This window comes from Bombina bombina, chromosome 8 (genome assembly GCF_027579735.1).
Source record: "Bombina bombina isolate aBomBom1 chromosome 8, aBomBom1.pri, whole genome shotgun sequence".
NCBI lineage: Eukaryota > Metazoa > Chordata > Amphibia > Anura > Bombinatoridae > Bombina > Bombina bombina.
In genome coordinates, this window is record NC_069506.1 from 18,147,867 (window position 1) to 18,175,356 (window position 27,490).

A 27,490-nucleotide genomic window follows, 5' to 3' on the forward strand; every position below is an offset into this window, starting at 1 on the left:
AATACACTACACTAATAATACCTGTAGTCCTAATACACTACACTAATATTACCTGTAGTACTAATACACTACACTAATATTACCTGTAGTCCTAATACACTACACTAATAATACCTGTAGTCCTAACGCACTACACTAATATTACATGTAGTCCTAATGCACTACACTAATATTACATATAGTCATAATACACTACACTAATAATACCTGTAGTCCTAATACACTACACTAATATTACATATAGTCATAATACACTACACTAATAATACCTGTAGTCCTAATACACTACACTAATATTACCTGTAGTCCTAATACACTACACTAATATTACCTGTAGTACTAATACACTACACTAATAATACCTGTACTCCTAATACACTACACTAATATTACCTGTAGTACTAATACACTACACTAATATTACCTATAGTCCTAATACACTACACTAATAATACCTGTAGTCCTAATGCACTACACTAATATTACATGTAGTCTAATGCACTACACTAATATTACATATAGTCATAATACACTACACTAATAATACCTGTAGTCCTAATACACTACACTAATATTACCTGTAGTCCTAATACACTACACTAATATTACCTGTAGTCCTAATACACTACACTAATAATACCTGTAGTCCTAATACACTACACTAATATTACCTGTAGTCCTAATACACTACACTAATAATAATACCTGTAGTCCTAATACACTACACTAATATTACCTGTAGTCCTAATACACTACACTAATATTACCTGTAGTCCTAATACACTACACTAATAATACCTGTAGTCCTAATACACTACACTAATATTACCTGTAGTCCTAATACACTACACTAATAATAATACCTGTAGTCCTAATACACTACACTAATATTACCTGTAGTCCTAATACACTACACTAATATTACCTGTAGTCCTAATACACTACACTAATGATACCTGTAGTCCTAATACACTACACTAATATTACCTGTAGTCCTAATACACTACACTAATATTACCTGTAGTATTAATACAATACACTTATATCACTTGTAGTCCTAATACACTACATTAATAGTACCTGTAGTCCTAATACACTACACTAATATTACCTGTAGTCCTAATACACTACACTAATAATACCTGTAGTCCTAATACACTACACTTATATCACTTGTAGTCCTAATACACTACATTAATATTACCTGTAGTCCTAATACACTACACTAATATTACCTGTAGTCCTAATACACTACACTAATAATACCTGTAGTCCTAATACACTACACTTATATCACTTGTAGTCCTAATACACTACATTAATAGTACCTGTAGTCCTAATACACTACACTAATAGTACCTGTAGTCCTAATACACTACACTTATATCACTTGTAGTCCTAATACACTACACTAATAATACCTGTAGTCCTAATACACTACACTAATATTACCTGTAGTCCTAATACACTACACTAATATTACCTGTAGTCCTAATACACTACACTAATAATACCTGTAGTCCTAATACACTACACTTATATCACTTGTAGTCCTAATACACTACATTAATAGTACCTGTAGTCCTAATACACTACACTAATAGTACCTGTAGTCCTAATACACTACACTAATAATAATACCTGTAGTCCTAATACACTACACTAATATTACCTGTAGTCCTAATACACTACACTAATATTACCTGTAGTCCTAATACACTACACTAATATTACCTGTAGTCCTAATACACTACACTAATATTACCTGTAGTCCTAATACACTACACTAATAATACCTGTAGTCCTAATACACTACACTTATATCACTTGTAGTCCTAATACACTACATTAATAGTACCTGTAGTCCTAATACACTACACTAATAGTACCTGTAGTCCTAATACACTACACTTATATTACTTGTAGTCCTAATACACTACACTTATATTACCTGTAGTCCTAATACACTACACTTATATCACTTGTAGTCCTAATACACTACACTTATATCACTTGTAGTCCTAATACACTACACTTATATCACTTGTAGTCCTAATACACTACACTTATATCACTTGTAGTCCTAATACACTACACTAATATTACCTGCAGTCCTAATAGACTACACTAATATTACCTGTACTCCTAATACACTACACTTATATCACTTGTAGTCCTAATACACTACACTAATAATACCTGTAGTCCTAATACACTACACTAATATTACCTGTAGTCCTAATACACTACACTTATATCACTTGTAGTCCTAATACACTACACTAATATTACCTGTAGTCCTAAAACACTACACTAATATTACCTGTAGTCCTAATACACTACACTAATATTACCTGTAGTCCTAATACACTACACTAATAATACCTGTAGTCCTAATACACTACACTAATATTACCTGTAGTCCTAATACACTACACTAATATTACCTGTAGTCCACACTACACTAATATTACCTGTAGTCCTAATACACTACACTTATATCACTTGTAGTCCTAATACACTACACTAATAATATCTGTAGTCCTTATACACTACACTAATATTACCTGTAGTCCTAATACACTACACTATTACCTGTAGTCCTAATACACTACACTAATAATACCTGTAGTCCTAATACACTACACTAATATTACCTGTAGTCCTAATACACTACACTAATAATACCTGTAGTCCTAATACACTACACTAATATTACCTGTAGTCCTAATACACTACACTAATATTACATGTAGTCCTAATACACTACACTAATAATACCTGTAGTCCTAATACACTACACTAATATTACCTGTAGTCCTAATACACTACACTAATAATACCTGTAGTCCTAATACACTACACTAACATTACCTGTAGTCCTAATACACTACACTTATAACACTTGTAGTCCTAATACACTACACTAATAATACCTGTAGTCCTTATACACTACACTAATATTACCTGTAGTCCTAATACACTACACTAATATTACCTGCAGTGCTAATACACTACACTAATATTACCTGTAGTCCTAATACACTACACTAATATTATCTGTAGTCCTAATACACTACACTAATATTACCTGTAGTCCTAATACACTACACTAATAATACCTGTAGTCCTAATACACTACACTAATATTACCTGTAGTCCTAATACACTACACTTATATCACTTGTAGTCCTAATACACTACACTAATAATACCTGAAGTCCTTATACACTACACTAATATTACCTGTAGTCCTAATACACTACACTAATATTACCTGTAGTCTGAATATACTACACTAATAGTACCTGTAGTCTTAATACACTACACTAATATTACCTGTAGTCCTAATACACTACACTAATATTACCTGTAGTCCGAATATACTACACTAATAGTACCTGTAGTCCTAATACACTACACTAATAGTACCTGTAGTCCTAATATACTACACTAATATTACCTGAAGTCCTTATACACTACACTAATATTACCTGTAGTCCTAATACACTACACTTATAACACTTGTAGTCCTAATACACTACACTAATAATACCTGTAGTCCTTATACACTACACTAATATTACCTGTAGTCCTAATACACTACACTAATATTACCTGCAGTGCTAATACACTACACTAATATTACCTGTAGTCCTAATACACTACACTAATATTATCTGTAGTCCTAATACACTACACTAATATTACCTGTAGTCCTAATACACTACACTAATAATACCTGTAGTCCTAATACACTACACTAATATTACCTGTAGTCCTAATACACTACACTTATATCACTTGTAGTCCTAATACACTACACTAATAATACCTGAAGTCCTTATACACTACACTAATATTACCTGTAGTCCTAATACACTACACTAATATTACCTGTAGTCCTAATACACTACACTAATATTACCTGTAGTCTGAATATACTACACTAATAGTACCTGTAGTCTTAATATACTACACTAATATTACCTGTAGTCCTAATACACTACACTAATATTACCTGTAGTCCGAATATACTACACTAATAGTACCTGTAGTCCTAATACACTACACTAATAGTACCTGTAGTCCTAATATACTACACTAATATTACCTGAAGTCCTTATACACTACACTAATATTACCTGTAGTCCTAATACACTACACTAATATTACCTGTAGTCCTAATACACTACACTAATATTACCTGTAGTCTGAATATACTACACTAATAGTACCTGTAGTCTTAATATACTACACTAATATTACCTGTAGTCCTAATACACTACACTAATATTACCTGTAGTCCGAATATACTACACTAATAGTACCTGTAGTCCTAATACACTACACTAATAGTACCTGTAGTCCTAATATACTACACTAATATTACCTGTAGTCCTAATACACTACACTAATAGTACCTGTAGTCCTAATATACTACACTAATATTACCTGTAGTCCTAATACACTACACTAATAGTACCTGTAGTCCTAATACACTACACTAATAATACCTGTAGTCCTAATACACTACACTAATAATACCTGTAGTCCTAATACACTACACTAATATTACCTGTAGTCCTAATACACTACATTAATAATACCCGTAGTCCTTATACACTACACTAATATTACCTGTAGTCCTAATACACTACACTAATATTACCTGTAGTCCTAATACACTACACTAATATTACCTGTAGTCCTAATACACTACACTAATATTATCTGTAGTCCTAATACACTACACTAATAATACCTGTAGTCCTAATACACTACACTAATATTACCCGTAGTCCTAATACACTACACTAATATTACCTGTAGTCCTTATACACTACACTAATAATACCTGTAGTCCTAATGCACTACACTAATATTACCTGTAGTCCTAATACACTACACTAATAATACCTGTAGTCCTAATACACTACACTAATATTACCTGTAGTCCTAATACACTACACTAATATTATCTGTAGTCCTAATACACTACACTAATAATACCTGTAGTCCTAATACACTACATTAATATTACCTGTAGTCCTAATACACTACACTAATATTACCTGTAGTCCTAATACACTACACTAATATTACCTGTAGTCCTTATACACTACACTAATAATACCTGTAGTCCTAATGCACTACACTAATATTACCTGTAGTCCTAATACACTACATTATATTACCTGTAGTCCTAATACACTTCACTAATATTACCTGTAGTCCTTATACACTACACTAATAATACCTGTAGTCCTAATGCACTACACTAATATTACCTGTAGTCCTAATACACTACACTAATAATACCTGTAGTCCTAATGCACTACACTAATAATACCTGTAGTCCTAATACACTACACTAATAATACCTGTAGTCCTTATACACTACACTAATAATACCTGTAGTCCTAATGCACTACACTAATAATACCTGTAGTCCTAATGCACTACACTAATAATACCTGTAGTCCTTATACACTACACTAATAAGCCTGCTGAGATACAAGACTGTCTGTTTAAATATTGGACACCTAGTAACCCTAAGGGAAGTGTGTTTTTTTTCGTGCTGTTTCCATTGATAACTTTAGGTATTTTCCACCATTCAGGTCTGACCCCTCTTCACTGTGCCGTCATTTCTGAGAATTCTGCATACAAAAACAGGCATGCCTTGGCCACACCTGACAGCCAGGAACACGAGAGAGAAACATTCACCTGCGTGCAGCTTCTCCTGCAGCTTGGAGCCAACTGTGAAAGTCAGGTGAGTCCTTCATATAAGGAGACTATGGCCTCTAGTTATCAATGTCTGTCGGACCTGATCCGACAGTGTGGATCAGGTCCGACAGACATCGCTGAATACGGCGAGCAATACACTTGCCATATTCAACATTGCACCAGCAGCTCACAAGAGCTGCTGGTGCAACGCCGCCCCCTGCAGACTCGCGGCCAATGGGCCGCCAGCAGGGGGGTGTCAAGTACGATCGGGTTGATTTCCGGCGATGTGTGTCCTCCTGCCCAGAGCTTCATAACTACTGTTTCAGATTCGCCAGAAACACGGGGCATCAAGCTCCATTCGGAGCTTGATACATATGCCCCTATATATATATATATATATATATATACATACAGACGTATTCAAGGGATGTTGAACCTAAATGTTTACTATGTGCACAGGAGATCGCCAGAAAACATTTGCTAAGCATAAAGATAAACCATGAGTTTGTAAACTGCTATAAGCAATCACTGTGTAGAATTTTGTAGGGTCAAAAACTTCCGCATACGGGAAAAACTACAGTTTCAGAAATATAGGTAAACGTCAAAAAATAAATTAAAATACTGTGCATTGTTTGACTGTGCTATATTAAAGTTGTAATGTACACAGGCTGATGAGTTCACTATATGCAAATGTATTCTGTCTCCCATAGTGGCCCATATTTATCAAGCTCTGTACGGAGCGTGAAGGGCCGTGTTTCTGGCGAGTCTTCAGACTCGCTAGAAACACAAGTTATGGAGCAGCAGTCTAAAGACCGCTGCTCCATAACCCTGTCCGCCTGCTCTGAGCAAGCGGACAGGAATCACCGGAAATCAACCCGATCGAGTACGATTGGTTTGATTGACACCTCCCTGTCAGCAGGGGGCGGCGTTGCACAAGCAGCTCCTGTGAGCTGCTGGTGCAATGTTAAATGCGGAGAGCGTATTGCTCTCTGCATTTAGCGAGGTCTTGCGGACCTGATCCGCACTGTCGGATCAGGTCCGCAAGACCTTTAATAAATAGGGGCCTCTGGCTTTTCCTATAGCTAATACAGCAGTATTGACATTTTCAGTTTAGGTGGTGGTTTCAAGATAAAGGCCTCTAGTTATCAAGCTCCGTAAGGAGCTTGATGGCCCCTGTTTCTGGCGAGTCTTCAGAGTCGCCAGAAACAGCAGTTATGAAGCAGCGGTCACAAAGACCGCTGCTCCATAACCTGTCCGCCTGCTCTGAGCAGGCGGACAGACATCGCCGGAAATCAACCCGATCGAGTACGATCAGGTTGATTGACATCCCCCTGCTGGCGGCCTATTGGCCGCGAGTCTGCAGGGGGCGGCGTTGCACCAGCAGCTCTTGGGAGCTGCTGGTGCAATGCTGAATACGGTGAGCGTATTGCTTGCCGTATTCGGCGAGGTCTGGCGGACCTGATCTGCAGTGTCGGATCAGGTCCGCCAGACCTTAATAACTAGAGGCCAAAGTATCCATTTCTAAACAATTTATTACACTCTAGCATGTAACATGGATCATTAGAAACACACTGGGCCAGATTACAAGTGGCACACTATTTAGCACTTTTGCTCGCCCAAAAACGCCACCACACCTAAACTTTTTTTACAGGTGTATATATATATATTTAAATAAATAATGATTTTTTTTTTATTTACCTATATATGTAAATATTTACAGTACTTACAAAGTAAAACACATTATTAAATATTAAAATGTATTAAATATGATGTATTTTATGTTTTCAGATATTTGAGTTGAAAGGGCGCCAAAGTATATATACATATGTATATATGTGTATACATGTGTATATTTTTGTTTATATGTGTATATATGTACAGGATGTATATACCTATATAGACATATAAACATATATACACATATATACACATATTTACATATGTATATACATATATATATATATATATATATATATATATATATATACACATATTAGACATACATATATATATATATACGCAGCAGTTGGTGTGTGTGCACTCTCACCAACTATAGCAACTGCCAGGGTGCTTTGCAGGTATTTGTAGAAAGTTCATGAAAGAAGCACTCACTGATCCATCAGCATCTGTGGCAAAAAAAGCTTTTTATATATATATATATATATATATATATATATATATATCCAGTAAAGAGCACGCTCACCTTATTTCTCATCTGCCAGGGTGCCAGCGGTTCAATATACAGGAGATAGGAAAGCACTTTCTGGTCTTTTTGACAAAGGGGATTATTAAATTAAGCGTGATGTTTCAGGGACACACTCCCCTTCCTCAGACAAGAGAAAAGGGAGTGTCCCCGAAACATCACGCTTAATTTAATAATCCCCTTTGTTAAAAAGACCAGAGAGTGCTTTCCTATCTCATATATATATATATATATATATACTGTATATATTATAGCAATTTCTATTTAAATAACTTGTCATTTACCATATACCTTTTAACCCTTATAACTTTTCTTATGTGAATCATTTTTATTAGATAGTGTATGTATGAGTATAACACTTTATTTTAATGTATTTATGTTGTGTTTATTTAGCCCTACAAAATTAGTTTGAGCTTGTGTGGTCGTTTTTACTTTCAAAGATATTTTGATATCTCACGCGCTAACGTTAGCTCGCCACTTATAATCTAGACCTTATAATCTAGACCTAAATGGAAATTAGTGCGTATTTAATTTCCATTCAATGTCCCTTTTACCCAGTCAGCAACCTAAGAAACATTACATCTCTCTGCTCTGGATAATAGCACAATAATGAGTGATTTAGCTGCACTTGTGCACTCGTGCCATATGGGGTCAGATTTTTGTTTGCTAATTAGACTAAATAATGTGTCACAAGGATGCACTTCATGAAGAGATGGTTGCAGTGCTCAGCAATCTGTTGTATTACTCTCACGCAAGGGGTAAAAAATGTAACAAGAGCATCAGGAAAAATGTTATTGTTATTTTACAATGAGACATCACTGTATACCCACAACATCTTGTCTCCTAACAGGACATAAAGAGCAACAAAACTGTGCTCCATCTGGCAGTGCAGGCTGGGAATATCCCATTAGTCAAATTCATCCTTAGCTTGCCTCATCTCAACCTACCAAGACTCGTCAACATGAAGGTGAAGGGACATTTCTGCCATGTCTGTGTAGCTCTAAATGACCCACGTGTGCCAATGTCTTGTAGATATGTTTGTCTGTTTCCATAAGGTTTTTATCATTCTAACAATCATATCTTCCGTTATGTCTGTCTTGTTTCTGATACAAACATTTTGCCTTTCTGCTTCCTCTGTCTCTATCTCTCTGACTGTAACAGGTTCCTAAGCCTTTCTGTCTCTTTATCTCTAACTGTAACATGTTCCTAAGCCTTTCTGTCTCTTTATCTCTAACTGTAACATGTTCCTAAGCCTTTCTGTCTCTTTATCTCTAACTGTAACATGTTCCTAAGCCTTTCTGTCTCTTTATCTCTAACTGTAACAGGTTCCTAAGCCTTTGTGTCTCTATGGCCTCTAGTTATCAATGTCTGTCGGACCTGATCCGACAGTGCGGATCAGGTCCGACAGACATCGCTGAATACGGAGAGCAAAACGCTCGGCGTATTCAGCATTGCACCAGCAGCTCACAAGAGCAGCTGGTGCAACGCCACCCCCTGCAGACTCGCGGCCAATCGGCCGCCAGCAGGGGGGTGTCAATCAACCCGATCGTACTCGATCGAGTTGATTTCTGGCTATGTGTGTCCGCCTGCTCAGAGCAGGCAAACAGGTTATGGAGCAGCGGTCTTTGTGACCGGTGCTTCATAACTGCTGTTTCTGGCAAGCCTGCAGGCTCGCCAGCAACACGGGCATCAAGCTCCATACGGAACTTAATACATATGCCCCATTATCTCTGACTGTAACAGATTCCTAAGCCTTGTGGATATGTTTGTCTGTCTGTTTCCATAAGGATTTTTATCATTCTAACAATCACATCTTCCATTATATCTGTTTTGTTTCTGATACAAACATTTTGCCTTTCTGCATCCTCTGTCTCTATCTCTCTGACTGTAACAGGTTCCTAAGCCATTCTGTCTCTATCTCTATGACTGTAACAGGTTCCTAAGCCTTCCTGTCTCTATCTCTCTGACTGTAACAGGTTTCTAAGCCTTTTTGTCTCTATCTCTCTGACTGTAACAGGTTCCTAAGCCTTCCTGTCTCTATCTCTCTGACTGTAACAGGTTCCTAAGCCTTCCTGTCTCTATCTCTCTGACTGTAACAGGTTTCTAAGCCATTCTGTCTCTATCTCTATGACTGTAACAGGTTCCTAAGCCTTCCTGTCTCTATCTCTCTGACTGTAACAGGTTCCTAAACTTTTCTGTCTCTATTTCTCTGACTGTAACAGGTCCCTAAGCCTTCCTGTCTCTATCTCTCTGACTGTAACAGGTTCCTAAGCTTTTCTGTCTCTATTTCTCTGACTGTAACAGGTTCCTAAGCCTTTCTGTCTCTATCTCTCTGACTGTGCAGGTTCCTAAGCCTAAGTCTTTTTGTCTCTTTATCTCTAACTGTAACAGGTTCCTAAGCCTTTCTGTCTCTATATCTCTGACTGTAACAGGTTCCTAAGCCTTGTGGATATGTTTGTCTGTCTGTTTCCATAAGGTTTTTTATCATTCTAACAATTACATCTTCCATTATCTCTGTTTTGTTTCTGATACAAACATTTTGCCTTTCTGCATCCTCTATCTCTATCTCTCTGACTGTAACAGGTTCCTAAGCCTTTGTGTCTCTATTTCTCTGTCTGTAACAGGTTCCTAAGCCTTTCTGTCTCTATCTCTCTAAATCTTAACAGGTTCCTAAGTCTTTCTGTATCTATCTCTCTGACTGTAACAGGTTTCTAAGCCTCTCTGTCTCTTTCTCTCTGACTGTAACAGGTTCCTAAGTATTTCTGTCTCTATCTTTCTGACTGTAACAGGTTCCTTAGCCCTTCTGTCTCTATCTCTCTGACTGTAACAGGTTCCTAAGCCATTCTGTCTCTATTTCTCTGACTGTGCAGGTTCCTAAGCCTAAATCTTTCTGTCTCTTTATCTCTAACTGTAACAGGTTCCTAAGCCTTTCTGTCTCTATATCTCTGACTGTAACAGGTTCCTATGCCTTGTGGATATGTTTGTCTGTCTGTTTCCATAAGGTTTTTTATCATTCTAACAATCACATCTTCCATTATGTCTGTTTTGTTTCTGATACAAACATTTTGCCTTTCTGCATCCTCTGTCTCTATCTCTCTGACTGTAACAGTTTCCTACGCCTTTTTGTCTCTATCTCTCTGACGGTAACAGGTTCCTAAGCCTTCCTGTCTCTATCTCTCTGACTGTAACAGGTTCCTAAGCTTTTCTCTCTCTATTTCTCTGACTGTAAGAGGTTCCTAAGCCTTTCTGTCTCTATCTCTCTGACTGTAACAGGTTCCTAAGCCATTCTGTCTCTATCTCTATGACGGTAACAGGTTCCTAAGCCATTCTGTCTCTATTTATCTGACTGTAACAGGTTCCTAAGCCATTCTGTCTCTATCTCTCTGACTGTAATAGGTTTCTAAGTCTTTTTGTCTCTATCTCTCTGACTGTAACAGGTTCCTAAGCCTTCCTGTCTCTATCTCTCTGACTGTAACAGGTTCCTAAGCTTTTCTGTCTCTATCTCTCTGACTGTAACAGGTTCCTTAGCCATTCTGTCTCTATTTCTCTGACTGTGCAGGTTCCTAAGCCTAAGTCTTTCTGTCTCTTTATCTCTAACTGTAACAGATTCCTAAGCCTTTGTGTCTCTGTATCTCTGACTGTAACAGGTTCCTAAGCCTTGTGGATATGTTTGTCTGTCTGTTTCCATAAGGTTTTTTATCATTCTAACAATCACATCTTCCATTATGTCTGTTTTGTTTCTGATACAAACATTTTGCCTTTCTGCATCCTCTGTCTCTATCTCTCTGACTGTAACAGGTTCCTAAGCCTTTTTGTCTCTATCTCTCTGACTGTAACAGGTTCCTAAGCCTTTCTGTCTCTATTTATCTGGCTGTAACAGGTTCCTAAGCCTTTCTGTCTCTATCTCTCTGACTGTAACAGGTTCCTAAGCCTTTGTGTCTCTATTTATCTGACTGTAACAGGTTCCTAAGCCTTTCTGTCTCTATCTCTCTAAGTGTAACAGGTTCCTAAGTCTTTCTGTCTCTATCTCTCTGACTGTAACAGGTTCCTTAGCCCTTCTGTCTCTATCTCTCTGACTGTAACAGGTTCCTAAGCCATTCTGTCTCTATTTCTCTGACTGTGCAGGTTCCTAAGCCTAAGTCTTTCTGTCTCTTTATCTCTCTGACTGTAACAGTTTCCTAAGCCTTTCTGTCTCTATCTCTTTGACTGTAACAGGTTCCTACGCATTTGTGTCTCTTTTTCTCTGACTGTAACAGGTTCCTGAGTCTTTCTCTATCTCTCTAACTGTAACAGGTTCATAAGCCTTTGTGTCTCTATTTCTCTGACTGTAACAGGTTCCTAAGCCTTTCTGTCTCTATATCTCTAATTGTTAACAGGTTCCTAAGTATTTCTGTCTCTATCTCTCTGACTGTAACAGGTTTCTAAGCCTTTGTGTCTCTATCTCTCTAAATGTTGACAGGTTCCTAAGTCTTTCTGTATCTATCTCTCTGACTGTAACAGGTTTCTAAGCCTCTCTGTCTCTTTCTCTCTGACTGTAACAGGTTCCTAAGTCTTTTTGTCTCTATCTTTCTGACTGTAACAGGTCCCTTAGTCTTTCTGCCTCTATCTCTCTGACTGTAACAGTTTCCTAAGCATTTCTGTCTCTATCTCTCTGACTGTAACAGGTTCCTAAGCATTTGTGTCTCTATCTCTCTGACTGTAACAGGTTCCTAAGCCTTTCTGTCTCTATCTCTCTGACTGTAACAGGTTCCTAAGCCTTTCAGTCTATATCTTTCTGACTGTAACAGGTTCCTAAGCATTTGTGTCTCTATCTCTCTAACTGTAACAGGTTCTTAAGCTTTTCTGTCTCTAACTCTCTGACTGTAACAGGTTCCTAAGCCTTTCTGTCTATATCTCTCTGACTGTAACAGGTTCATAAACCTTTCTGTCTCTTTCTCTCTGACTGTAAAAAGGTTCCTAAGTCTTTCTGTCTCTATCTTTCTGACTGTAACAGTTTCCTAAGCCTCTCTGTCTCTATCTCTCTGACTGTAACAGGTTCCTATGCATTTGTGTCTCTTTTTCTCTGACTGTAACAGGTTCCTAAGTCTTTCTCTATCTATCTCTCTGACTGTAACAGTTTCCTAAGCCTTTCTGTCTCTATCTCTTTGACTGTAACAGGTTCCTACGCATTTGTGTCTCTTTTTCTTTGACTGTAACAGGTTCCTACGCATTTGTGTCACTTTTTCTCTGACTGTAACAGGTTCCTAAGCCTTACTGTCTTTATCTCTCTGACTGTAACAGTTTCCTAAGCCTTTCTGTCTCTATCTCTTTGACTGTAACAGGTTCCTACGCATTTGTGTCTCTTTTTCTCTGACTGTAACAGGTTCCTGAGTCTTTCTCTATCTCTCTAACTGTAACAGGTTCATAAGCCTTTGTGTCTCTATTTCTCTGACTGTAACAGGTTCCTAAGCCTTTCTGTCTCTATATCTCTAATTGTTAACAGGTTCCTAAGTATTTCTGTCTCTATCTCTCTGACTGTAACAGGTTTCTAAGCCTTTGTGTCTCTATCTCTCTAAATGTTGACAGGTTCCTAAGTCTTTCTGTATCTATCTCTCTGACTGTAACAGGTTTCTAAGCCTCTCTGCCTCTATCTCTCTGACTGTAACAGTTTCCTAAGCATTTCTGTCTCTATCTCTCTGACTGTAACAGGTTCCTAAGCATTTGTGTCTCTATCTCTCTGACTGTAACAGGTTCCTAAGCCTTTCTGTCTCTATCTCTCTGACTGTAACAGGTTCCTAAGCCTTTAGGTCTATATCTTTCTGACTGTAACAGGTTCCTAAGCATTTGTGTCTCTATCTCTCTAACTGTAACAGGTTCTTAAGCCTTTCTGTCTCTAACTCTCTGACTGTAACAGGTTCCTAAGCCTTTCTGTCTATATCTCTCTGACTGTAACAGGTTCATAAGCCTTTCTGTCTCTTTCTCTCTGACTGTAAAAAGGTTCCTAAGTCTTTCTGTCTCTATCTTTCTGACTGTAACAGTTTCCTAAGCCTCTCTGTCTCTATCTCTCTGACTGTAACAGGTTCCTATGCATTTGTGTCTCTTTTTCTCTGACTGTAACAGGTTCCTAAGTCTTTCTCTATCTATCTCTCTGACTGTAACAGTTTCCTAAGCCTTTCTGTCTCTATCTCTTTGACTGTAACAGGTTCCTACGCATTTGTGTCTCTTTTTCTCTGACTGTAACAGGTTCCTAAGTCTTTCTTTATCTATCTCTCTGACTGTAACAGGTTCCTAAGCCTTACTGTCTTTATCTCTCTGACTGTAACAGTTTCCTAAGCCTTTCTGTCTCTATCTCTTTGACTGTAACAGGTTCCTACGCATTTGTGTCTCTTTTTCTCTGACTGTAACAGGTTCCTGAGTCTTTCTCTATCTCTCTAACTGTAACAGGTTCATAAGCCTTTGTGTCTCTATTTCTCTGACTGTAACAGGTTCCTAAGCCTTTCTGTCTCTATCTCTCTAATTGTTAACAGGTTCCTAAGTCTTTCTGTCTCTATCTCTCTGACTGTAACAGGTTTCTAAGCCTTTGTGTCTCTATCTCTCTGACTATAACAGGTTCCTTAATCTTTCTGTCTGTATTTCTCTGACTGTAACAGGTTCCTAAGCCTTTCTGTCTCTATCTCTCTAAATGTTGACAGGTTCCTAAGTCTTTCTGCATCTATCTCTCTGACTGTAACAGGCTTCTAAGCCTCTCTGTCTCTTTCTCTCTGACTGTAACAGGTTCCTAAGTCTTTCTGTCTATATCTTTCTGACTGTAACAGATTCCTTAGTCTTTCTGCCTCTATCTCTCTGACTGTAACAGTTTCCTAAGCCTTTCTGTCTCTATCTCTCTGACTGTAACAGGTTCCTAAGCATTTGTGTCTCTATCTCTCTGACTGTAACAGGTTCTTAAGCCTTTCTGTCTCTAACTCTCTGACTGTAACAGGTTCCTAAGCCTTTCTGTCTATATCTCTCTGACTGTAACAGGTTCATAAGCCTTTCTGTCTCTTTCTCTCTGACTGTAAAAAGGTTCCTAAGTCTTTCTGTCTCTATCTTTCTGACTGTAACAGGTTCCTACGCATTTGTGTCTCTTTTTCTCTGACTGTAACAGGTTCCTAAGTCTTTCTCTATCTATCTCTCTGACTGTAACAGTTTCCTAAGCCTTTCTGTCTCTATCTCTTTGACTGTAACAGGTTCCTACGCATTTGTGTCTCTTTTTCTCTGACTGTAACAGGTTCCTAAGTCTTTCTTTATCTATCTCTCTGACTGTAACATGTTCCTAACCCTTACTGTCTTTATCTCTCTGACTGTAACAGTTTCCTAAGCCTTTCTGTCTCTATCTCTTTGACTGTAACAGGTTCCTACGCATTTGTGTCTCTTTTTCTCTGACTGTAACAGGTTCCTGAGTCTTTCTCTATCTCTCTAACTGTAACAGGTTCATAAGCCTTCGTGTCTCTATTTCTCTGACTGTAACAGGGTCCTAAGCCTTTCTGTCTCTATCTCTCTAATTGTTAACAGGTTCCTAATTCTTTCTGTCTCTATCTCTCTGACTGTAACAGGTTTCTAAGCCTTTGTGTCTCTATCTCTCTGACTATAACAGGTTCCTTAATCTTTCTGTCTCTATTTCTCTGACAGTAACAGGTTCCTGAGTCTTTCTCTCTCTATCTCTCTGACTGTAACAGGTTCCTAAGCCTGCAACAGGTTCCTAAGCCTTTCTGTCTCTATCTCTCTAAATGTAACAGGATCCTATGTCTTTCTCTCTCTATCTCTCTGGCTGCAACAGGTTCCTAAGCCTTTCTGTCTCTATCTCTCTAAATGTAACAGGTTCCTAAGTCTTTCTCTCTCTATCTCTCTGGCTGTAACAGGTTCCTAAGCCTTTCTGTCTCTATCTCTCTAAATGTAACAGGTTCCTAAGTCTTTCTGTATCTATCTCTCTGACTGTAACAGGTTCCTAAGCCTTTCTGTCTTGATTTCTCTGACTGTAACAGTTTCCTAAGCATTTCTGTCTCTTTCTCTCTGACTGTAACAGGTTCCGTAGTCTTTCTGTCTCTATCTCTCTAAATGTAACAGATTCCAAAGTCTTTCTCTCTCTATCTCTCTGACTGTAACAGGTTCCTAAGTCTTTTTGCCTCTATCTTTCTGACTTTAACAGGTTCCGTAGTCTTTCTGTCTCTTTGACTGTAACAGTTTCCTAAGCCTTACTGTCCTTATCTCTCTGACTGAAACAGTTTTCTAAGCCTTTCTGTCTCTATCTCTCTGACTGTAACAGGTTCCTACGCATTTTTGTCTCTATCTCTCTGACTGTAACAAGTTCCTATACATTTCTGCCTCTATTTCTCTGACTGTAACAGGTTCCTAAGCCTCTCTGTCTCTATCTCTCTGACTGTAACAAGTTCCTAAGTCTTTCTGTCTCTATCTCTCTGACTGTAACTGGTTCCTAAGCCTTTCTGTCTCTATCTCTCTGACTGTAACAGGTTCCTAAGCCTTTGTGTTTCTATTTCTCTGACTATAAGAGGTTCCTAAGCCTTTCTGTCTCTATCTCTCTGACTGCAACAGGTTCCTAAGCATTTGTGTCTCTATCTCTCTGACTGAAACAGGTTCCTAAGCCTCTCTGTATCTATCTCTCTGACTGTAACAGGTTCCTAAGCATCTCTGTCTCTTTCTCTCTGACTGTAACAGGTTCCTAAGTCTTTCTGCCTCTATCTCTCTGACTGTAACAGTTTCCTAAGCCTTTCTGTCTCTATCTCTCTGACTGAAACAGGTTCCTAAGCCTCTCTGTATATATCTCTTTGACTGTAACAGGTTCCTAAGCCTTTCTGTCTCTATCTCTCTGACTGTAACAGGTTCCTAAGCCTTTTTGTCTATATCTCTCTGACTGTAACAGGTTCATAAGCCTTTCTGTCTCTATCTCTCTGACTGTAACAGGATCATAAGCCTTTCTGTCTCTATCTCTCTGACTGTAACAGGTTCTTAAGCCTTTCTGTCTATATCTCTCTGACTGTAACAGGTTCATAAGCCTTTCTGTCTCTATCTCTCTGACTGTAACAGGTTCCTAAGCCTTTGTGTTTCTATTTCTCTGACTGTAAGATGTTCCTAAGCCTTTCTGTATCTATCTCTCTGACTGTAACAGGTTCCTAAGCATATGCGTCTCTTTCTCTCTGACTGTAACAGGTTCATAAGCCTTTCTGTCTCTATCTCTCTGACTGTAACAGGTTCCTAAGCCTTTGTGTTTCTATTTCTCTGACTGTAAGATGTTCCTAATCCTTTCTGTATCTATCTCTCTGACTGTAACAGGTTCCTAAGCATATGCGTCTCTTTCTCTCTGACTGTAACAGGTTCCTAAGCCTTTGTGTTTCTATTTCTCTGACTGTAAGATGTTCCTAAGCCTTTCTGTCTCTATCTCTCTGAATGTAACAGGTTCCTAAGTCTTTCTGTCTCTATCTCTCTGATTGTAACAGGTTCCTAAGTCTTACTGCCTCTATTACCCTGACTGCAACAGGTTATTATGTCAGCCTCTTTAACACTTCTTACAACAGAATATGCTTTATGACACTTACAGTGACATATCCTTCTCTCAGGGGGCGAATTATCGCCTGAAGGCTCGCAGGAAACCGCCGTTATGAAGCAGCAGTCTAAGGACAGCTGCTCCATAACTGATCCGCTTCCTCTGAGGCTGCGGTCTTCAATCCGCCCCATCCTATACAATTGGGCTGATTGACACCCCCTGCTAGCGGCCAATTGCTTGTGCAATGCTAAATGCCCACAGCGTACGCTGTCGTCATTTATCAATATGCGGCGGACATGATACGCTACATCGTATCATGTCCGTCTGCACTTTAATAAATTGGCCCCTCGGTCTCTATTACTTTGTCAGTCACATGTGCCTGTATCTGTCTCTATTGCTCTGTCAGTACCATGTCCCTCTGTCTGTCTTTGGTATTTTGTCTGGCATATGTCATTGTGTCTTTCACTGTCACTCTGCAAGTGAGTTACTGATACTCTGTTAGTTACACTATCCTTGCTCTGTCTCAGGCTCATGGTAACACAGCCCTGCATATGGCAGCTGCCCTCCCACCTCTTCAGTCTACGCACTATCTGATCCAGCTGCTCATCTTTGCTGGAGGAGATCCGAGCATCCGCAATCTGGAGAATGAGCAGCCTGCACACTTGGTGCCTCCTGGGGAATTCTCAGAGCAGGTACCAATATTGTGTTCTGTCTGTCTGTCTGTCTGTCTGTATGTCTGCCTCTGTCTGCCTGTCTGTGTGACTGACTGTCTGCCTGTCTGTCTGTCTGTATGTCTGCCTCTGTCTGCCTGTCTGTGTGACTGTCTGCCTGCCTGTCTGTCTGTCTGTCTGTATGTCTGCCTCTGTCTGCCTGTCTGTGTGACTGCCTGTCTGCCTGTCTGTCTGTATGTCTGCCTCTGTCTGCCTGTCTGTGTGACTGTCTGCCTGCCTGTCTGTCTGTCTGTCTGTATGTCTGCCTCTGTCTGCCTGTCTGTGTGACTGACTGTCTGCCTGTCTGTCTGTCTGTATGTCTGTCTCTGTCTGCCTGTCTGTGTGACTGTCTGCCTGCCTGCCTGTCTGTCTGTCTGTCTGTCTGCCTCTGTCTGCCTGTCTGTGTGACTGACTGTCTGCCTGTCTGTCTGTCTGTATGTATGTCTGCCTGTCTGTGTGACTGTCTGCCTGCCTCTCTGCCTGTCTATCTATCTATCTATCTATCTATCTATCTATCTATCTATCTATCTATCTAAAAATATATCTATCTATCTAACCTGTTTAAAACCTTTCCAGCTCCAGAATTAGAAATTTAGCTCATGATGTTAGATGCTATTCATATGTTAGTTCTGTTTTGTTTTTTTTGTTTGTTTGTTTGTTTTTTTAACAAAACCTTACACTGTCTTCCAACTTCATTAGAGGACATACAGTACACATCATTTTGCCATGTGCCAATGAGCTATTTTGGCCAATTCAATACCAGAGCATCTTGGCAAGCTGTTAGCCGGGCATGATATGTTTTTAGCACTCTGTTAAGAAACAGCTTGATATTGAGAGCAATAAATCAGTAAGCTTAGGCTGTACCCCAGGTTAGGCAAAGCTTCCAAGTGAGTGCTGTTTGCATTCAGAAAATTTGAATTAACAAACCTATTGATGAGTAGCTCTATTAAAGATAAATTACTGACTAATCAACAGGGCAGCTGTTTTCATACAGAGATAGTTACATCTAGAGCTATAAAGAGATTTCTGGAAGGAAAACTTACCTCTGCGAATTAACCCTTCATTGACAGGCAAAGAATTGGCACCCTGCAATAAAGTAAAATTGCATCCCACTTAGCCGATGTATGTTTGATTTATACTTCTGATCTGTCTTTATTACAACTGGGGAAACAAGTGAGCAGCATTTGTGCTTAATACATTTCAGTGTGAGTTTGAATGCAATAAGGTAACTTTAATGGGTTTCTCTCCTCAGATAAAGCTCTTGTTGAAGCGTCGACGTGTGATGTCATCAGCCCGTCACCAGTCGTCATCTTCCTTATAGGAACCGTACAGATTAGGACTATATTTTCTAGTCCCCAAGTCAAGATCTTTCCACCAGTGAAAGGAGCTCGTATCTCCAAATGGAGCGTCTTGTCCTAATGACTTGGATGTAGACAAAGCTTTTATAAGTGGGTTTATACACTCATGGATGTGTGCTGTCCTCTTGCCAAATCCAGCCTCCTTGAAAATCTGTACAGCACATGCTGTGTTAATCTTAGTTTCTGTGAAACCTTTAACCCCTTTTTTTTGCTGGGGATTAATGGCTGCCTGTTCCAACATAATCTATATTTTCCAGGCATAATTCTTCTCTTCAATGGAGAAAGAGTTAAACTTAGGTATAGAAATGCCTTTCAATGTGTCTGTGTCTCCCAATGTCTATTTATTTGCTTATTTCATTCTCTTTACATAGCAAAAGTGAAATGTCTTTCCTCTCCCTCACTCTTTTTCTCTCTCTCTTTTTTTATACTTGTTCTTTGTCTCTATTCTCTTTTTCTCTACCCTCTTCCTCTCTCTCTCCTCTCCCTCTCTTTATCTTTCTCTCTTTCTTTCTCTATCTCTGCATCTGTCTTTTCTCTTTCACTACTCTCCCTTTCTCTCTCTATGTCCTCTATCCATCACTTTCTCCCTGTCTCTTCCCCTCACTCTTTTTTTTATATCTCACTCTTTCTTACTCTCTTTTTTCCCTCCCCCTCTCTTTATCTTTCTTTCTTTCTCTCTATTTCTCCATCACTCTCTCTCCCTCCCCCTCTCTCTCTTTCTCTCTCCCTCCTTCTCTCTCTCTCCCTCTCTCTCTCTCTGTATATATATATGTGTGTGTGTGTGTGTGTCTCCCTCTCGTTCTTTCTCTCTCTCTCTTTTTCTCTCACTCTATATCCTCTCTCTCTCTATGTCTCTCTCCCTCCCTCTCGCGTGCTCTCTCTCTCTCTCTTTCTCTCTCACTCATTATTCTCTCTCTATGAGGCGTATTTATCATATATCTGTTGGACCTGATCCGACAGTGCGGATCAGGTCCGACAGACATCGCTGAATGCGGAGAGCAATACGCTCTCCGTTTTCAGCTTTGCACAAGCAGCTCCTGTGAGCTGCTGGTGCAACCCCGCCCCCTGCAGACTTGCAGAATTGGCCGCCAGCAGGGGGATGTCAATCAACCTGATCGTACTCGATCGGGTTGAATTCCGGCGATTCCTGTCCGCCTCATCATAATGCTGCTGCTTCATAACTGGTGTTTCTGGCGAGCCTGCAGGCTCGCCAAAATTACAGGGCCTCAAGTTCCATTCTGAGCTTGATAGATAGGCCCCTATGTCTCTCTCCCTCCCTCTCGTGCTCTCTCTCTCCTTCTCGCACTCTCTCTCTCTCCCTCCCTCTCTCTTTCTCTCTCCCTGTCTCTCTCTCTATCTCTCCCTCTCTTTCTATGTCTCTCTACCTCCCTCTCTCTCTCTCTTTCTCACTCCCTCTCTCTCTCTCTTTCTCACTCTCTCTCTTTCTCACTCACTATCTTCTCTCTCTCTTTCTCTCTTTTTCTCTATCTCTCTCTTATTCTCACACTCACTTTCTTCTCTCTCTCTCACTCTTTCGCTTCTCACTCACTCTCTTCAATCTCTCTCTCGGTTAGATTACAAGTGTTGCGGTACGTCTTTTAACGCTGAAAAATGTAAAATCCAGTGTAATGGCCAGGAACGCATAATACGAGTCGTATTGGTATAGCTGTAACTCAAGCATTTTAGCATGTAACGCAACGTCCATTCCGCACTCAAAAAAATGACGTTTTTGTGTGGGATTTTCATAGCGCTGGTATTACAGGTTATGCGTTGAGGCTAAAAAGCTTGCATTACAGCCTATACCAATATGATCCATCCCGCCATCTGAGAGCAGTAGTTATGGATTTTGCAAAACAAAAATGTTCATAAAACTCATAACTAAACTGTTACAAAGTACACTAACACCCATAAACTACCAATTAACCCCTAAACCACCGCCCTCCTGCATCGGAAACACTATAATAAAGCTATTAACCCCTAATCCGTCGCTCCCCGACATCTCTGACACTATAATAAAGCTATTAACCCCTAAACCTCCGGCCTCCCACATCGCCGCCACTAAATAAACCTATTAACCCCTAAACCTCCTGCCCCCCCCCCACATCGCCGACACTAAATAAACCTATTACCACTAAACTTCCGCCCCCCCACATCGCCGACACTAAATAAACCTATTAACACTACAAAAAAAAATCTAAAATTACAAAAAATAATAAACACTAAATTACGAAAAATAAAAAACACTTAGCTTACAAAAAATAATAAACGAAATTATCAAAAATAAAAACAATTACACCTAATCTAATAGCCCTATAAAAATAAAAAAATCGCCCAAAATAAAAACACCCCCTAGCCTACAATAGACTACCAATATCCCTTTTGTAGGGCATTGCCCTAAGTTAAACAGCTCTTTAACCTGTAAAAAAATACACAGTCCCCCAACAGTAAAACCCACCACCCAACCAACCCCCCAAAATAAAAAACTTGGACAAAAAAACAAAGCTACCCATTGCCCCTAAAAGGGGCATTTGTATGGGCATTCAGTTCTTTTACAAAAGCCCAAAGCTCTAATCTAAAAAAATTACAAAAAATAATAAACACTAAATTACGAAAAATAAAAAACACACCCAAAAGAAAAAAAAAATAACACTAACCACATAAAATCTACTCACGGTTCCTGAAGTCCAGACATCCATCTTAGGTGGCGATATTTTCCTCCTGGGGGTGCGGAGCGGAGTCATCCTGGAAGACATCCTGCGCTGATGTTGAATGCAAGGTAGCCTTTTCAAAATGGTGTAACTTGCATTCCTATTGGCTGATTTAATTCTTCAAATTCAAATCAGCCAATAGGATGAGAGCTTCTGAAATCCTATTGGCTGTTCAAAACAGCTGATAAGATGTTTTGAACAGCCAATAGGATTTTAGAAGCTCTCATCCTTTTGGCTGATTTGAATTTGAAGAATCAAATCAGCCAATAGAAAGGCAAGGTACGCCATTTTGAAACGGTTACCTTGCATTCAACTTCAGTGTACGGCGGTGACTGTATGAAGAGGACGCCCTGCGCAGGATGTCTTCCAGGATAGCTCCGCTCCAGGCCACCGGGATGAAAATAGAAGACATCCCTGGGATGGATGAAGATATTGCCGCCTGGATGAAGACTTCTCCCTGCCTGGATGAAGATGGATGTCCAGACTTAAGGAACCATGAATAGATTTTATGGGCTTAGTGTTAGGGTTATTTTTCATTTTTTGGGTGGCTTTTTTTTTTTTTAGATTAGGGCAATGCCCATACAAATGCCCGTTTAGGGGCAATGGGTAGCTTAGGTTTTTTTCAAGCTAGGTTTTTTATTTTGGGGGATTGGTTGGGTGGTGGGTTTTACTGTTGGGGGGACTTTGTATTTTTTTTACGTGTAAAAGAGCAGTTTAACTTAGGGCAATGCCCTACAAAAGGCCCTTTTAAGGGCTATTGATAGTTCATTGTAGGCTAGGGGGTGCTTTTATTTTGGGGGGCTATTTTATTTTTATAGGGCTATTAGATTAGGTGTAATAATCTTATTTTTGATATTCTTGTAATTTACTGTTTATTATTTTTTGTAATTTTAGATTTTTTTTATTTTTTTCGTAGTGTTAGGTTTTTTAAATTTGTAATTTGGATTTTTTAATTGGTAGTATTTTTGTATTTTATTAGAATAGTAATGTTAGGTTAATTTATAGTTTAATGTTAGGTTTATTTTTATTTCACAAGCAAGTTTTTATTTATTTTAAGATAGTTATATTGTAATTTTAATTTTAAGTTAGAGGGTGTTAGGTTTAGGGGTTAATAGTTTAATTTAGTGTTTTGCGATGTGGGGGGGCTGGCAGTTTAGGGGTTAATAGGTTTATTTAGTAGCGGCAATGTGGGGGCCGGGGGTTTAGGGGTTAATAGGTTTATTTAGTAGCAGCGATGTGGGGGGCCGGAGGTTTAGGGGTTAATAACTTTATTATAGTGTTGGCGACTTCGGGGAGCGGTGGAATAGGGGTTAATAACTTTATTTTAGTGTCAGAGATGTCAGGGAGCGGTGGAATAGGGGTTAATAACTTTATTTAGGTGTTGTCAATGTCAGGAGTGGCGGAATAGGTTAATAACTTTTATTAGTGTCGGCAGTGTCGTGGGCGACGGATTAGGGGTGCTTAGTCTAGGGGTTTATGTTAAGGTGTTAGGTTTAAACGTAACTTTTTTTCCCCATTGACATCAATGGGGTTGCGTTACAGAGATTTTTCATTCCGCACTTCAGGTGTTAGGTTTTTTCTAACACTCTCTCCCCATTGATGTCTATAGGGGAAAGCATGCACGAGCACGTCAACTCAGCCCTTGACTTTTGTGCGGTAGGGAGCTTAATGCCACCATATCTCACGCACAAGGAGGCTTTTCAGTAACTCGTAATCGCAGCGATATGAAAAATTAAATAACGCAACTTTTTGGCGTTTGTTTCGCACCCTGTTTAGCGCAAAACTCATAATCTAGATGTCTCTCTTCTCTCTTCCTCTATCTTCCTCTCTCTCTCTCTCTCACTCACTCCTTTCTCTCTTTCTTCCGCTCTCTCTTTTTTTTCTCTCACTCACACACTCACTCTCTCTCTCTTCCTCTCTCTCTCTCACTCACTCCTCTCTCTCTTTCTCCCGCACTCTCTTTTTTTTCTCTCACTCACACACTCACTCTCTCTCTTCTCTCTCTCTTTCTTTGTCTCTCTCTCACGCCCCTTATCTCTGAACTAATTACATTCAGATTCCTGTCTCTAGCCTGGGCAGGATATTATTATTTTTATATTTTAAGAGGCAGAGTTGGATAACTCATCCTTGAGTGAATCCACAAGAAATGATGAAATTAATTAGACCAATAGATTGTGATCCCTTTTTAATCATAAAATGTCTAGTTCCCAGAAGTCTCTGCCCCTTACCCTGTGCACAATGCTTTGAACATTTCATTGCAGAGAAGGATATCTATGGGTTCATAGAGTTCAATATAACATTAACATGTTCTCACGGGGTCTTTTATTTCTTGTGTCTATGACACATTCAATAGAGAAGGATCCTATTTTTAGGATGCTTCAAACTTTATCATTTCTATGAAATGAATTATTTCAGACCACACTGGTCAAACCTACTAACTAGAATGTGCACATTAACTTATGACCTAACTGACTAATCAGACTTCTGTAAGTGATTCCTCACTACGCCATGCTATGTGATAATGCCGTTTATTCTCTATTAAAAATATACCATGTATTATATATCAGAAATCAGGACCTTCATTGTAAAGATCTGCAGGCAATAACGCATTTACAATAGTGATTTGGAACTCAACAGCAATCCAGAGATGCACTCCCTGTAAATTCTCTTCCTAGTAACCTCTGGTTTGGCCAATCAGAGACCAGATAAAAATAAACTTGTGCACTGTTCTGTTAAAACATACATTTTCATAATCATCAGCCTTTTATGTACATTGCAAATTATATATACTCTATATGCATGTATGTGTGTATTATATATATATATATATATATATATATACATACAGTATATATATATATATATATATATATATATATATATATATATATATATATATATATATATATATATATACACACTTCTTAAAGGACCATAAAATACAATACAATTGCATAATCAACAAGTGCATAATAAATAGACAATACAAAAACACTTACGGTACTCTGAATTTTAAATGAGCAATAGATTTGTACAGACAAATTTCTAAATTTTTTAATCTTTAATTTTCCAGCCCCTGTATCATATGCAGCTATAAGCCAATCACAGATTAGTATACCCCGTGAAGTCTTGCACATGCTCAGTAGCAGCTGGTGCCTCAGAAACTGCAAATAAAAAGACTGTGCACAATTTGATAATGGAAGTCAATTGGAAAGTCTCTTATACCTGCTTTATCTGAATCATAACAGTTTTCTTTTGATTGCAGCTGTCCTTTAACTGTCTTAGCTAAAGATAAACTGCATCTTGATTTTAGAACATCCTTACTATCTCTCTGTAAGCATTATATGGTGCACAACTCTTGGGTATTTGCACATTGCTGTGTGATTGTGACAATAAATCTCTTTCTACTTATGTGGTTACCTATTGTGCTGTAGTGCTTATACAATTTTTAATTGATAGAATGGATAGAAGCAAGCTGAGCCATATGGCTGCTTGAATTTATACAAAAACTAAAGGGAAAGGAATGTTTGTACTGATACTTCTGTATGCATCCACATTGGCTAATACAGACAACTCCCACAGCTGTGTTACTTACATGCATGAAAACAAAATATATATGTATTAATTACTGGAACAGTTGCTTTTTGTTTTGTTTTTTTACCAAGATGTAAATTATGTTACAATACCATTGATATTAGATGTAAAAAAGAACAATATTCATGTCCATATCAATGTCTAATTTTGTTAAATCATGAGGGAGCTATGAATATATAAAATACAGAGCCTGTAATTAAATAAATTATATGTGTATAGATTACTGGCAGAAAAAGAATATGGTTTTCAGGGTTCTATTACAACCATCTGTGTAACTGATAGAGTTAAAAGGGATCCCATTAATTGATATAGAACCATTGTGCATTAAAGAGACATAAAGTGATTTTTATTTCTGATAGTGCTACTGTAATGCATACAAAATACATTTTTAAAAGCATTTTTTGCAATCCCCAGACATAACCCCTTAAAAAGCCCCTTGAATATTGTTTATCTTATCTCCTCTACAATGATCAACTAGGGACAGATCCTGCACTGCTCAATCAATCACTGTGTAGTATGTTGCAGGGTAAAGGTTCTGAATTCTGTATGATGCATTCCAGCTACTATAGGGACAGAGGTATATTAGAGAAATCCAGACAAAATAAATAAACAAAGAACATTAGAAATATTTTATGTGAAATTACATGTTGAATGTACCGTCCCTTTACCTGTGAAATATGCTTTTTGTTAATAGATGTTGTGCATCTTAATAAATATTTGTTTACAGGACTTTCTTGTCAGGTAAATGTGTTTTTAACCCAGTTTTCCTATCAAATGCTATTTAAATAAAATAATATTGTTTCACATTTATTTATTTTCTGTAAGGTTTTGATTATTGTTTTGTGTAGGTATATTAGATTTGTATAGGTGAACTGGATGAACTTCTGTCTTTTTTTAACCTCAACTACTATGTTACTATGGTTTTAGAATTTAATTTGTTTAAAAAAAAAAACATTCCCTCAGACAGTCTCTTTGCAACCTACAACTTCCTCAGTATCCAACCAATTAAAATCAGTTTTACAAATGAATTTTAGTTGGTGTCTGTTTCTTTAAACAATAAAGATATGATACTGCACTGAGTAATGTTATAACCAGACCTGGAAACTTTGCTTCTTTGGTGAAACTGAATCAATGTGAGTATAACTATTAATGACTTGAGGGCATATTTAACAATGTGCGAGCGGACATGATACGAAATAGCTTATTATGTCCGCTGCACATTGCTGCACATCGATAAACTGCTGGTGCAATGCCACCCCCTGCAGATTTGCGGCCAATCAGCCGCTAGCAGGGGGTGTCAATCAACTTGATCGTATTCAATCGGGTTGATTTATGTCCGCCGCCTCAGAGCAGGCGGACAAGTTATGGAGCTGCGGTCTTTAGACCATACAGAGCTTGATAAATATGCCCCTTGTTGTTCAAAGAAGAATGAAAAACAGTGCATGGCAGCTCTCTCTTTCATGCAGACAAGGAGTTAAAGGGGTTGGTGATCAAAAATAATCTGGCTATGGGGAATACGGGTGTATGCAGAGTGTTGGGGAACATATAAAAAATATAAAATAAAGTGCCATTTTCCCAGTGATCTATGTTATCTGTTGTATATTAAATAGTTCACAAATAGCTTATTTATCTTTATTTTGTCATTGCAAATAAATTATTTTGCCAGTTGAAGT

The 27,490-nt window shown here is 38.5% G+C and overlaps 1 protein-coding gene across 1 annotated transcript in view; it reads left to right on the forward strand.

Annotated features, from left to right (window-relative positions):
• Positions 1–19,478, forward strand: part of NFKBID (NFKB inhibitor delta) — a 46,997-nt gene extending 27,519 nt beyond the window's left edge. The window contains exons 8-11 of the mRNA XM_053690903.1: positions 5,622–5,773; positions 8,781–8,897; positions 17,975–18,139; positions 19,410–19,478. Of these exons, the coding sequence (XP_053546878.1) occupies positions 5,622–5,773; positions 8,781–8,897; positions 17,975–18,139; positions 19,410–19,478 (503 nt within the window). The remainder of the gene's footprint in view (positions 1–5,621; positions 5,774–8,780; positions 8,898–17,974; positions 18,140–19,409) is intronic.
• The last annotated feature ends 8,012 nt before the right edge of the window (positions 19,479–27,490 follow it).